General features: G+C 47.9%; 1 protein-coding gene across 1 annotated transcript; it reads right to left on the bottom strand.

Moving 5' to 3' along the window:
- Nucleotides 1–3,670: 3,670 nt before the first annotated feature.
- LOC119335490 (potassium transporter 10-like) lies at nucleotides 3,671–8,355 on the bottom strand. Its single transcript, XM_037607609.1, has 9 exons — nucleotides 7,915–8,355; nucleotides 7,228–7,786; nucleotides 7,048–7,101; nucleotides 5,941–6,201; nucleotides 5,808–5,860; nucleotides 5,611–5,734; nucleotides 5,253–5,507; nucleotides 4,754–5,160; nucleotides 3,671–4,647 (listed from the first exon to the last, which is right to left on the bottom strand). Exons 1-9 carry the CDS (start codon nucleotides 7,978–7,980, stop codon nucleotides 3,949–3,951), a joined length of 2,478 nt encoding a protein of 825 aa, XP_037463506.1. The 5' UTR covers nucleotides 7,981–8,355; the 3' UTR covers nucleotides 3,671–3,948.
- Nucleotides 8,356–13,391: the final 5,036 nt, after the last annotated feature.

Below are 13,391 nucleotides of genomic sequence, written 5' to 3'. Positions count from 1 at the left end.
CCCGCACATCTGGATCACATGCGTCCTTTCATCAGTCAGACTTGCTTTCTTTCTCGACTAAGATCGGCAAGTGAAAATATGTTTGAATAGACCCCAATGTGGTCGACATCCCAGAAAATTCTCTCACAGTGAAACATAGGCCGAAAGATAGGCGATGGTGTTGGGAGGAAAATGGTGGATCTGGGCCCCAAAGAAATTCAGAAAACCTCGAAAAAAAGGGTGAGGAGGCAGAGAGAGCCTCGGTCGATGTGTGTCGTAAGGAGAACACGCTCGCCCTCCTGAGGTGCAGGCTCGATCTCCCCCTCTGGCAACCTCCAAGAGCCCTCCGCAAGCAAGTCGTCGGTGGTGAGATTCTCTAGATCCTTCCCGTGACGGTGGAGGGGATCCAACCCCCCTGGATCCAACCAGGTAGAAGATTGGACCGCGATGTCGACCCCTTCGGCACCTTCTTGCCTTTCATCGTCTTCTTTGCGCGCTCCAGGGCCGCGGTCTTGTTCTTCACCATTGTTGTGGAGCTCGAGAGAAAGAGACTAGAGGGCAAGGCGCTTGGGGGAGACGAGGCGGAGAAGAAGAGGAGAAAGGAAGAAATGAGCTGGCACTGTTAGGGGCAGCGGCAATGTCGCCTTAAATGGGACTGCGGTGGAGTGGCTGATGTGTGGGACCACGCGATCTTATCGCATCCCGCAACAGTCGCTCGCCCGATACGTGGCGAAAAAGATGGCGCAAGGATCGAGGAGTCTGCTCCAACTTGCCCCGCTTACTGCGCTGCGCCACGTCCCGCGCGCTTCTCCAAATTTCGAATCTCGTGAAATCCGGACGCGAATCAGTCGATCGCGCCGAAGATACTCAAACCCAATCTGCTCAGAGCTACACATGAAAGTTCACTCGAAAATTCCAGAACCCAGAATCGATCAAGGCGACTGACGAAGGATTAAATATCAAGTGTGCTGACACAGGCTCCTGAGAAAATGTCTCCGTGACATTCAGTCGGACCAAAAACAACAGCAACCCTTCTTCACTCGACCCTCGATCCATTCGAGGGCTAATGACAGTGACACATACCTAGGGTAGGGTCCTAGGCCTGACCTACATGCCCTTCCCAAGGACAAGACACAAGAAGCCAAGGCCCATACAGTTAAGAGAAAGATACCGACTGGAATCTTCAAGAAGTGCAATCCACTCGACAACCTATTCCACTCGGATATCCCAATTCCACTCGACCGGTGTTATTTCACTCGGAAGACAAGAATCCACTCGGAAGATAGAAGACCTAGAGTGACCTCTAAAGAGCAATGGCCAGTCATTCACTCCGTGACCATTAAGATCATTAATACGGGCGTTACCAGTAACGCCTAGGACTTAACTCTCATTGAACCCCTGTGTAACTGAGGGCTGCGATGGGCCGGCGCACTCCCTATAAGCCACCCCTCCCCTCTGGCACAAGGGTTCACACCCCTTGTAACTTCTCCACACCTCAATCGACAAAGCCTCCCGAGGCACCAAGACGTAGGGCTGTCACCTTCTCCGTGAGGGGCCTGAACTCGTAAACTCGTGTGTGTACAACCTTTCTGTAGCTAGGGCCTGACCCTTCTCCTACGTACCCCCTACTTCTACTGTCAGGCTCACTCCCACGACACTCACTCAATGACAGAAGGGGTAGCGAGGCACGTATGTATCGCTGCTATTAAGGATAAAAAGATGAGATATATTCCTACATGAATAGATCTTGTCTATATCATGTCAAGGTTCTTATTGCATTACTCTATTTCTTCATGAATTTAATACACTAGATGCATGCTGGATAGCGGGCGATGTATGGAATAATAGTAGTAGATGCAGGCAGGAGTCGGTCTACTAATCTTGGACGTGATGTCTATATACATGATCATTGTCTTGGATGTTGTCATAATTATTTGATCTTCTATCAATTGCCCAACAGTAATTTGTTTACCCACCATATGCTATTTTCTTGAGAGAAGTCACTACTGAAATCTACGGCCCCCAGATCTATCTTTTATCATATTGTTTTCAGATCTATATTTCCAAAAACCCAAAAATACCTTGTTGCACTTTTTCTTTACTTGTTTTATTTTTTGTTCTTGCTAGATCTATTTATCCAATTTTATACAAAACAATTTATCTTTTACCATGGAGGGATTGACAACCCCTCTTACACATCGGGTTGCAAGTATTTGTTCTTTGTGTGCAGGTACCGTTTACATAGTGTTGCTTGGTTCTCCTACTGGACTGATAACCTTGGTTTCATAACTGAGGAAAATACCTATCATAGCTATACTGCATCATCCCTTCCTCTTTGGGGAAATACCGACGCAGTTTCAAGTCGCATCAAGCCTTATGTATGAAATTGCCAATTCAGCCATGTGTTCCATGTGTTCCAACAATGCTCTGGAAGAACTGAAATATTTTTCCATGTTTTGAATATATGAGTTAGCATGATCTCCATCAAATTCAGAGATATTCAGCTTGGCAGGTTTAACCTACAAGGGGTTTCTTCTCTGATCGGTGTATGCGATCTGTTTCTAGTTTGACCCTTCCTGGTTTCCTGATTTTCCTCCTACTGGATGTGCTCATCATGTTGTTGCTCTATGGCCCTGTTTGGATACTCTAACTTAGCTAGAGGTTAGAGTTAGTTTCTAGCTCATGACTAACCCTGAACCAACTCTAGGCAAAGAGGTGTTTGGATGATAGGGTTAGATTGACAATAAATGCGCTAGGAGAACTAACTCCAATTAGCACCTCTTGGGTGAGATAATTTTTTTGGGTGGGTTAGATGCAACTAGCTCAAACTAGTCCTCATGTTTGGATACTTTAGGGCTATTTGAGCCCAAACTAGCTCAAACTAACTCTAACCCATGGATCCAAACAAGGCAAATTGTTCTGATATGCAACTTTGCGGACCTTCAAGCAAGGATGGCGTGGCGGCGGCGGCATCCTCGTGGTGCACTTGTGTCCTCGGGCTCCGTCGTTGCGACGACGTTTGCTCCAGTGTCGGCACGGAGTTTGGGAGATAGTCCAGGAGCGATGCAGATTGTGGTACGCATCGACGACATCTGAAAGATGGTGGATCGAGTGCTGCGTTCGTGGTTCGTGGATGGCAGATATGGTTTCCTCCTCTGACATCTTAGTCGTGCAGGGATGCCAGATCTGGAGTTCGACAGCGTGTCCGGGGTGTTGCGCCGGTCTAATTTATTCAACGGCAATGGCTTCGCCTTGGGTGAGCCATCTTGGAGGTCCGCAAAGTTGCATATCAGCGTTGGAGCCGTATCGAGCTCGGGTGAGGAGGTGACCCGTCATATTTTTCCATTGGTGGCTGTTGTGGTGGTGCCGGAGGCAGGTGACGGCGATGGTGTCAAGCTCAGGGGATTCTTCAGCCTTGATCGTAATTTTATTTCTTGATTGATGTTCTTTTATGCAAAAGCCTTGATCGTAATTTTATTTCTTGATTGATGTTCTTTTATGCAAAGGATGTAATTTTCTTTCTTGGCTGATGTCTCTTTGTACAAAGACTAGTGTTCTGTTTTCAGTTTTGTTAGGTCGGTCGATCCGTAAAAAAACTCAAAATTCTCCTTAACCGGTACGTAGCTTAACTGAAGATTTTAGACAGCCGCAGGGACCAAGATTCAGAGGTCTTGACAGCTACTCGAGTCCATGGCCTACGGAAATCACAGCTTCCGGATTTCTGCTCGGTCTTTTCAATCCGCAGTACAACTTCCCTGGCCCTCTCAGCCTCTCTAATGGCGCCCGTCTTTGTGCTACTACTTACAGGTTGAAGAAGGAAGAGGCACAAGAAAACCAAGGCTACATACATGTACACCAAAAACTCATACATGTCCAGATCTAGCATATACAGCTGAAAATTCCTCTCATTTCCCATTTTCATCTAGCTTTATCTTCTTCCTATAGTCTTCGGAGCTCCATCAGATCAGCTCAGACATAGTATATCATGCCGACCTCGAGGGTGGAGGCGTGCGGGACGGTGACGGCGTAGTTGGGGCCGCGGCTGTTCCTCCGCAGGAAGTCGTAGCCGAAGTTGATCACCAGCCGCCGGAGGAAGCTGGACCCGGTCTTGGCCTTGACGTAGCAGTGGCCCAGGATGAAGGCCATGCCGGCCTCCCGCGCGTCCGTCAGCTCCCGCAGCTCCTCCTCCACGCCGGCGTTCGGCCGCGGGGTCGACGCCGGCAGCACGAACCTCACCCTCTTCCGGACGCCCATCGCCGGCGCCGGCGCTGGCGTTGGCGACGGCGACTGTATCTCCCTCTCCCCCCTGGCGGCGCGCGAGGGCCCGACGGTGCTCCCCGACGCCGCCTCGCCACCGAGGCCCTCGTCCTCCATCATGCGCATCCTGCCGGAGGCCACGACCGTCATCCGCTCCTCGTCCCTGTCGACCACGCCCGGCGTCAAGCCGTTGGCCTTGGTGGCGCCGCCTCCTGAGCGGATGAACTCGGCGACGCTGCACACCAGGTCCTTCTCGAACTCCTGGTCGTCCATCTGCACGTCGTGGTACCCGTACCGGACGATGCACCGGTAGATCCTGTACTCCTTCGGCCCGATCCTTCCGACTAGGAACCGCTCGTCCGGCGAGACGTGCGGAATCGGGACGTTCTTGATGCACATGAAGATGAGCACCTGCCCCATCACCAACGTCAGGAAATGATGGATGTGTCAACACACTTCTGAATGTCTGAACAAGGTAATACGATCAAGCTTCAGAAGAAGAGGAATGTGCAAATACCTGATGGAATGCAGGCAGATTGGTGACAAAATGGGAGAAGATCGCAGGGATGCCACTGTCAAGCTCGGTGTGTATGAGGCCGATGCCGCGGACACGGACGATTCCGAGGTTTGGGCTGAGGCCAAGGAGCCAGTTGATGGAGACCTTGTTCTGAAGATCGAACTCGTACTTCTTGATGGTGCCATAGTGCCAGATGCACATTACCATCATGAAGACGAAGGCGAGGACGATGGGGACCCAGGCTCCTTCCCTGAACTTGATGAGCGCCGCCGAGAAGTACAGCGCCTCGATGGTGCCGAAGAACACGATGAACCCGATTGCCAGGAATATGCTCTTGTGCCAGCACAAGACTATCACCAGCGACATCAGACATGTGGTGACCAGCATGACAGTTATTACAGCCAACCCTGTTTTACAGAAACATCGCCACATTATCATTCATATGTATAGGATGAGTTTAGCAGGGGAAGGTGATTCAAAGCATATTAACATGGTATACCTGATGCATTGCCCAAGTGTTTTGTGTCTCTGAAACCAATGGTTACCGCTAAGCACAGTATCATCAGGATCCAGTTGATCTCTGGAATGTATATCTGCCCATGTACTTGGGCGGAGGTGTGCACGATCTTCACCCGGGGAAAGCAGCCGAGGGAAGTGCACTGCTTGATCATCGAAAATGTGCCGGTGATGACAGCTTGGCTGCCGACAACTGCCGCAAGAATGGCAATTGCCAGAACTGGCCATCTAATTACCTCTGAAAATGACAAAGTTGCAGACATTTTAAAACACAACACAAGGAGAACAACAATTTAATATTGTTCTCGCCTCTGGCAAAAGATCTGAGGAACATGACTTGCCTGGCACAGACACGTAGAATCCGACCCTGTAGTCACCTTCCAGGATGTGATGCTTAGACAGATAAGCAGCTTGGCCCATGTATGCAAGGATCAATGATGGGTAAACCATGCAAGTAAAAGCAATCTGCATCCAGGAAACTGTTATCAGAGACAAATTATTCCCCAGTAAAATGAGCATGCAGCAGCAATTTCTTCACCTGTATCGACAACTGATTGAAATGCCCCAGATCTGCGAACATTGCTTCAGATCCTGATAGAGAAAATCACCTTTGTATTAGAGGTCATGATCCACAGATCAAGGCACTGAAAAATGGTTGCTGAGCGTTGTACCTGTAACACAAAGCAGTATTCCCCCCAGGGACATCCAGCCTCCTCTCTGTGTTTTCTTCAAGAACTTGTACATGTAGTACGGAGATAACGCTTGATACACATGAGGCTCCCATTTCACAATGTTGTAAACACCAATCATGCTTATGCATAGAAGCCATGCGATCACAATCGGGGCGAAAATGAATCCCACCCGGTGAGTGCCATAGTGTTGAAGCGCAAACAGGCACACCAGTATGAAGCAAGCAAGAGGCAACTCCACATCTGCAGAATCACAATGGCAAGCTACTATTAGAAATGAGTTGTAAATATAGCAGAACAAATCCACAACAAAAAGAATCAGCATAAAGGACAGTGCACGCATGTGCAGGCATAAATCAAGTTTATAAAGGCTAAATTATTGGTATGGAGAAGAAAAACGAAGTTCCTATGCTCTGAATTCCGGAGTTCTCTTCAGCATATGTTCCGCTTTTCACGATACCATATTTGTGCCGGCGCTTTTTTCTTCCTTGAACGGCACATTGAACTAAACAAGCATAGCATTGTAGATGATGGTCATCTCTAACTCCAACCACATTTCCACACCATTAGCACACGGAAAGTACCGTTAGTTGGAGCTATGAGTGGTGAGGAAATTGGTCTATTTTCCTGCTCATAAGTCATAACAACTGTTAGGCATGCGATGACTAGTGGCAGTAGTCCCTTATTTGGTACCCACACATCCCTGTCTGTGATCATGCTCTGTTTCTCGAAACTGAACTGAAGTACTGCACACACACTGCTACATCTTGGCACGCAACTGATCATCTGAGTTGGCTAAGCCAATTCGTTCATGTCCTTGCAGTTAACTTTCACCATCCACTGTTTCATTCGGACGGTCTTACCGCCGACAGCCCGGATCGGCGGATGGCCACATTATCTACCATTGCTAGGTAAAACTTTCAGGTAAAAAGCAGTGGTTTGCATAAAATTAAATGATCTAACAGGGAAGCAATTCCACAACTGTTCAGACCTTGACTCAAGAAACAGTAACAGGGAAGACAAATCTGCCTTCTTCTAAATCCAAAGCAATAGAAAGGAAGAGGGCCATGGCCATGATTGGATCCTTACATTTGTGATGCCCCTTCTCCATGGACAACTCCAGCCCGGACACCGCGGAGAAAACTTCAGAAACAGATCCACATCTCCAAATCAGAAATCCACATCGTAATACAGTCCAAAAATAGTAGTAGTACACTGTTGGATCCGAATTAAGAGCATCTTGTGTGGCGATTTGGCAAGAAGACGCACCGGAGATGGCCGGCGTGAGGACGCCGTCGCCGATGACCATGCAGGTGCCGACGAGCGCGAGCACGAGCAGGACGCGCTGCAGCACCTTGTGGCGCTCCAGCACCCGCCTGACGCTGGCGGCGGCGCCCCCGCCGCGCCCGCCCAGCGCGTCGGCATTGTCATACTCGAGGTACTTCTTGGCGGCGGCGCCGCCGGCGTCGGAGAACTGGTCCTCGTCCCCGGGCTCGGCGCCGCGGCCCGGCGGGAGGAGCGCGGCGCGGGCGTGGCGGCAGAGGAGGGAGTAGAGCGCGAAGGTGCCGCCCTCGCCGTTGTCGTCGGCGCGGAGGACGACGCAGACGTACTTGAGGAGCGGCACGAGGGTGAGCGTCCAGAAGACGAAGGAGAGCACGCCCAGGATCTCCTCGTTGGTCTCCGAGTGCTGGATGTCGTCCGCGAACGCCGCCTTGTACACGTACAGCGGCGACGTGCTCAGGTCGCCGTACACCACCCCGAGGCTCTGGTACGCCAGGCTCAGCGTCATCCGCCACGGCAGCCTCTTCTTCCCCTCTCCCCGCCTCCCCTGAACGCGTGACAAACAATCAGAAACAAAAAAAAGCACATTCAACCAAGACGATGGCCGGCAAGGTTTGGCCTGGCCCTCGATCAAAGATTTCAAGAATCACCAGAACGTAACTCCGGCGGCCATACCGTGCTCTCCGGCGGAGTGCCCGGGGCAGCCGCCGTCTCAGGGTCCATGGTAGGGGCGCTCTTCATCCGCTCCCCCTCCACCGCTCGATCGGCCCTGTTTGTACACGCTCGGAAGTGTATGTACTGCCTTGTGGGGTGTTGGGAGTTGGTGCTGCCGGGACGTTCTTGAATTCTCGGAGTGTGCAGAAACCGGCAGGAGACGGGAATGGGGGTGGGAGGATTAGGTGGGATATATCTGGAGCCCTGGAGGTTTTTTACGGGAGGTCAAAGGAGCAGCGCGGGGGGCAGGTTCGACGGGAGGCGGCACAGCATTGGCGTGAGCCGCCTGAGGCGGCAGGGCCAGGCAAGCAAGCAGAGAAGGCGGAGCACGGGGGCGAGGGAGGGGAGGGCGGAACTGTAGAAGGAGACGAGAAGCAGGGGATCAACGGGGGGCTAGAATATGGGGGCGAGGGTGGTGGTAGTGGGGCAGGAGGAGCAAAACCGCAAAAAAGCCATGGCGAAAGCTGCGGTTTTTCCCTTTGCTTTTGGTGAAGAATAAATGGAACTCGCTTGCGCCTAGTTGTTGTTTTCGACGTGGCCGGCTCCCCCCTCATCCTCTGCGGATGCTCCGTGCGGCCTACTGAGGATTCTTCAACATTAATGTGAAAAATGCTCAACGTATTTTCTAACATTAATGTCAAGTGCGACGCAAAAAATAAGTGAAAATGGACGAGAGATAAGTTCAGCATTAATGTGGAGTGCAGGTCAGGCTGTAACTTTGGCAGGAATTGAAACAAAAATGTCCACAAGCATTTATTGGGTGAATTTATCAGTTTATTACATGCAAGAAGTAGCGCAGGGATCAGCTTCTAAATGTAGAGGTTATATGCGAGAAGTAGTTTTCTGCATGCTTATGTGCGGTTGCGCGCTAGTACTATAGTTGGTCGGAAGTTTAGCGATTTTGAGTGGTGCGATAACGGTAGCTCAGTTCACTCACATGCCTACATCTGATGAGAAATTGGGAGATGTTTTATGGTTTTTTTTATGGCTCAAAGCATGTACTGGTCATGTGAGGTTGATGTTCCATTTGTAGATTAGTATTTTAAAGTACACGGACAGTCAATCATACTGCAATTAGTGCACTAAACTACGATTCAAATTATTGTTAGTTTATGCTACTCGAGATGTTGGCATCTAACAGCATACATGGCCTATTTTAGGAGTGTGGAAAAGGGAAGCTTTCCTTCAAGGTTGCTGAGGGAAAGATAAGTAGAAATCTTTCCATCACACTTAATCATACTCTAAAATAGTCATACCTACAAACTCAAACTATCGAAACTCAACCACTTTTTATCATCTATATGATTTGTACTGGTGCAGATACCATAGATCCATTAAACACCTGCTCCCGTCGTAAAAACAATTAGGTCATGGAGCCCGAGTATAAATAAAATACAAAAACCACATTTTTGAAGTTCCATTTTTTTTTTAAAAACTACACGTGAACTTAGGGATGTATACTACATCTGAATACAGAACAACATCTCTATAATTTTCCATGATAAAATACTTTGTGGCTCAAGCAATACAAAAAAAATCATGTCTTTCTAGCACATTCGTTATTCACTATAAAAGTATATACTTTGTTTTTCATATAGTTCACATCAAAGTGTATTTGATCATGAAACTTTATAGAAATTTAGTATGCCTCTCAATGTTCGTGTGCACTTTTTATTTTTTTGAACTTTAAATATGCCTTTTCAACTTTCTCAAAACACGGCTCCATGGAGCTCGGGAGTAAAGATCCACTGATAATGTGAATTGACAAGCTAGGTAAGATGCGGATGAAACCCGCATTAAATTGTCCATAAACATCTTGTGTCGTATATGCGCACATTTCTTGTAAATTTCTGGTAACATTGTGATGACGTGCATTTGTAAGTCAAAAAGACAACTTGTGACACTGATAATGTGATAATTTATAAGGTTTTACGGCTTCTTTGATTCTTATGACTAAAATGCAAAATTTGGGGGAGGAAATATGATTACTATAGCATGCCCACTTTATTCCTTTAGGATTGTGGTTGTGATAAAGTTTATTTAGTTGGAGAAAAAGGAAAAGTAAAGAAATTATTTCCAAAAGGTTTGAGTCAATAAAACATTTTCCTATGAACCATACTACAAATAAATCACTGTATGATTTATCTTACATATCAGACAAGCCACATAGAAAAAGTTTCAATCGTCTATAAAAAAAATTCTTACAATTCATGGCCGAATAGTAAACATTTTGTCATTTTTTTCTAAAATTAAAAAAAAGACTTTACTTACCCAACGACAGTCCCGTGGTCAAGCCAGTGTCGCAGCTTCTTCACACAGAGGATCCGCCCTCAGACCAAGCGAGGGACCCGCGCGCACGTTTTGCTACGCCCTCCTAGCCTACCCGTCCCAAGCAACCAAACGATCTCACGCCGACCCCACACCGAAAACCCAACCAGGCCCCACCGTCCCGGCCACCACGAAGAGATACAGTCTAGCCAGCACGGCGTGGGATGTGCCTGCTGACGTGCCGCCGGCGAGGAGGTGATATGCGAGTGCGCTTCTCACTTGACACTTGACAGCGCGTCCGCCCGCCGAGTGGCGGGCTCCAGGTGTCGCTGCCCAGGCGGAGGCCCACCTGGTGGCGACCCAAAACCGGTGACGTGCCCCGCACTATGCAAGAGTGGACGTGCGTGCGCGCGCGCGTGGGGACCCGGGCGCAACCGCACCGCACCGCACCGCACAGAGTTCTCCCGTCTCCCTTTGTTTTGTTCGGTTTCCCTCGGCGCGACGGGACGCGACGAGCCGGGCGACGGGACGACGCCGCCCCTCGCCCCGCGCTGGAGCTGTTTTTTCACCGTCACGGTTTCACCACGTGCTGCCACGCGTCGGGTCTCGCCTCGCCCACGCTCCGGGGACCGGCGGACGGCGACGTGCGTGGTGACCTGTGTTGGACGGCACCCGTTCGGTGTTTTGCTCCATGGCGGCAGGTGGACCACGTCTTGGTTGGTTTGAAACATGCAAGTCAATGTACTCCCTCCGTTTCTAAATATTTGTCTTTCTATATATTTCAATAAGTGACTACATACGGGGCGAAATGAGTGAATCTACACTTTAAAATATGTCTACATACATCCGTATGTTTAGTATATTTGAAATGCTAGAAAGATAAATATTTGGGAACGGAGGGAGTAACTGACATCCGGGTATACTTGTTTAGGGCATGGAAGGTGTGTGTGCGTGACTTTAACAAGGCACGCAGACAAATCAAGGTGAAAACTCGAAGCAGTGAAAGAACAATTTCTTTCCGAAAAGGGAAAAACAAGACTAGTAGTCTGGAGCACTCAACTCTATAAGAATATATCATTCTGTTTCTATCACACAATTGACACACGACCCGTCTCTGGAATGCCAGAAGAAATTCCGGCATAGGTTGGTGCATCCACGTCTTCACGTACCATCTGCTCCTACTTCGACCACCGTGTTTTTGGCTACCCTTTCCGAGCGATCATACACTGCACCTTCATTTTCCTCTCTCCCGACCGAAACGATATCGCCATCATTCAGTTTCTCTCCTACCATCGACGCAAGCAGAGAAAACAAACAAATGTCACTGGACCTTTCTAGATAGATACAGATTAATATTAGCAAAAGAAAAAAAGATAGATACATATATTAATCAAACTTTTTTTTATGTCCCAGCCGGCCCTACAAATGACGAGCGGGTCGTAGAAATACCAAAGCGGCACCTGCCGCCATGGACAACGACTCCATCGAAATGGCAGGATGGTGTGCGTCCTTTTTTATCATGGCTGACCTAATTAAATTTGGTCTTGGCTCCATCATCAGTTTGTCTTCTTGCGCTTTGGCCTGCCGAGATGATTAGATGAGGATGGATGACCATCCTAATCTTGGTCCATATGGACCGTATCATATACTACACCTTACGCGTGCATACATAGCTTTTGAGATGTCAAAACGTATATATTGCAATATCTTAAAGTCATTTTTTTCTGAGGCATAAAATTAATATTGAACGTCAGACAGCATAGTATTTTTTTATATGGATGTGGAGCACTAATAAGTAAACTATTGCATTTTTTCCAGGCCAAGAGCATAGTTTATTCGACGGCTAATCTCGTGGACGTAGTTGCGTGCCTTTGTCATCGCATCATGCATCACGTACGCAATCCCATATAAATACGTTTGTTGATGTTGATGAGCACCACTTTTGGACGATCATGATGAAGGCCAGAAGAAGGCTGCATCGATCCACACTCACTTGCACGGATCTTGGGTGGTAGGCCAAGGTAGGGCACACGTCGTACTAATAGTAAAACATCAAAAACATATGGACTAAGACAAACGTGCAGAGTCCCCCCCAACCTAGAAGCATGGCCCCAAAAGGTTCCTGTCTGTCTGCGAAGACTGATGCAAAATGCGAAACACATGGCTTGTTGATCTTCATGATTAATCGCTCGTGCTAGCTAGAGGCGTGTAGAAATGCTTACTTTTCAACATCACATGTAAACAACATACAAAGTACACCGCCATGTAATTCCAGGCGGAGGTAGTACGTCAGTACGCCTGGTAGGGCATGTAGCTTCATCAATTGTCCTTTACGTTTATGATATAAATGGGATTAGGTCCTTGATTTTCCATTGACCAGCTCAAGCATTGCATGCTGTAATTTACAGTTGTTCTTCGAAAGTGAAACCAAAACAAAATTGCCTAGCAGCCATCTACAGGTCTACTATGGAATTAAGAGAAATCACCATGCACAAGCTCGAGACTAGTCTACCATGGTCCAATCTTTCCCTGAGTTTTATAATAGTCGACGGCATTTCGGAGCCATGCATTCTTGAGCCCTTGGGGTGGCTTTCATATTCCGTTACGGCCTTACGGTTATAGATCTTCACAAGGACAAAACTGTTAGTGATAGTTTTTCAGGAGCCTAGAAAGCAACCCCTAGAAGTTAAGATCCACTTGGGAAGCATCACCCCTTCGGAATATATGGTACTTCTGAGTGTTAATGTCCCTTTCCTAATGGCATCAAGTGGCCAGCATCACTGCGTGCACAAAGGATTTTGTCCCCTTGTTCTGAAAACTAAGAAGTAGCGACCGGCTGGTATCCTTCTAGAAGCCCATGTCACGTGAGCCATTTACAGAGAGAGATGCAGAGCAAATGTTCTAGAAGCTCAAGCTTGATCACTGCAGTGACCAATTGGTACTTCATTAGTTTCTTTTTGCTCCACATGTTTATTTTGTCTTTAGTCAAACTTCATAAATATTGATCAAAATTATATTAAGAAACATCAACGTTAATATCAAACAATACAGTATGAAAATATATTGCATGATTGACCTAATGATATTGATTGGTAATTTTGTTGGTATTTTCCTTTATAAATTTGGTCAAACACTTTAGAAATATTGATTTGAGATGAACCTCATATGCG

This window comes from Triticum dicoccoides, chromosome 7B (genome assembly GCF_002162155.2).
Source record: "Triticum dicoccoides isolate Atlit2015 ecotype Zavitan chromosome 7B, WEW_v2.0, whole genome shotgun sequence".
NCBI classification, from domain to species: domain Eukaryota; kingdom Viridiplantae; phylum Streptophyta; class Magnoliopsida; order Poales; family Poaceae; genus Triticum; species Triticum dicoccoides.
The sequence above is the reverse complement of the archived record's forward strand: the minus strand, read 5'-3'. Positions and strand labels throughout refer to the sequence as shown.

Excerpts from the sequence above, each read along its gene's own strand:
- LOC119335490 (XM_037607609.1), bottom strand. The coding sequence starts at position 7,980 with ATGAAGAGCGCCCCTACCATGGACCCTGAGACGGCGGCTGCCCCGGGC. Across the intron at positions 6,202-7,047 it reads GGAGAAGGGGCATCACAAAT|ATGTGGAGTTGCCTCTTGCT; the intron begins GTAAGGATCCAA and ends GTGATTCTGCAG. Across the intron at positions 5,735-5,807 it reads TCAATCAGTTGTCGATACAG|ATTGCTTTTACTTGCATGGT; the intron begins GTGAAGAAATTG and ends TCCTGGATGCAG.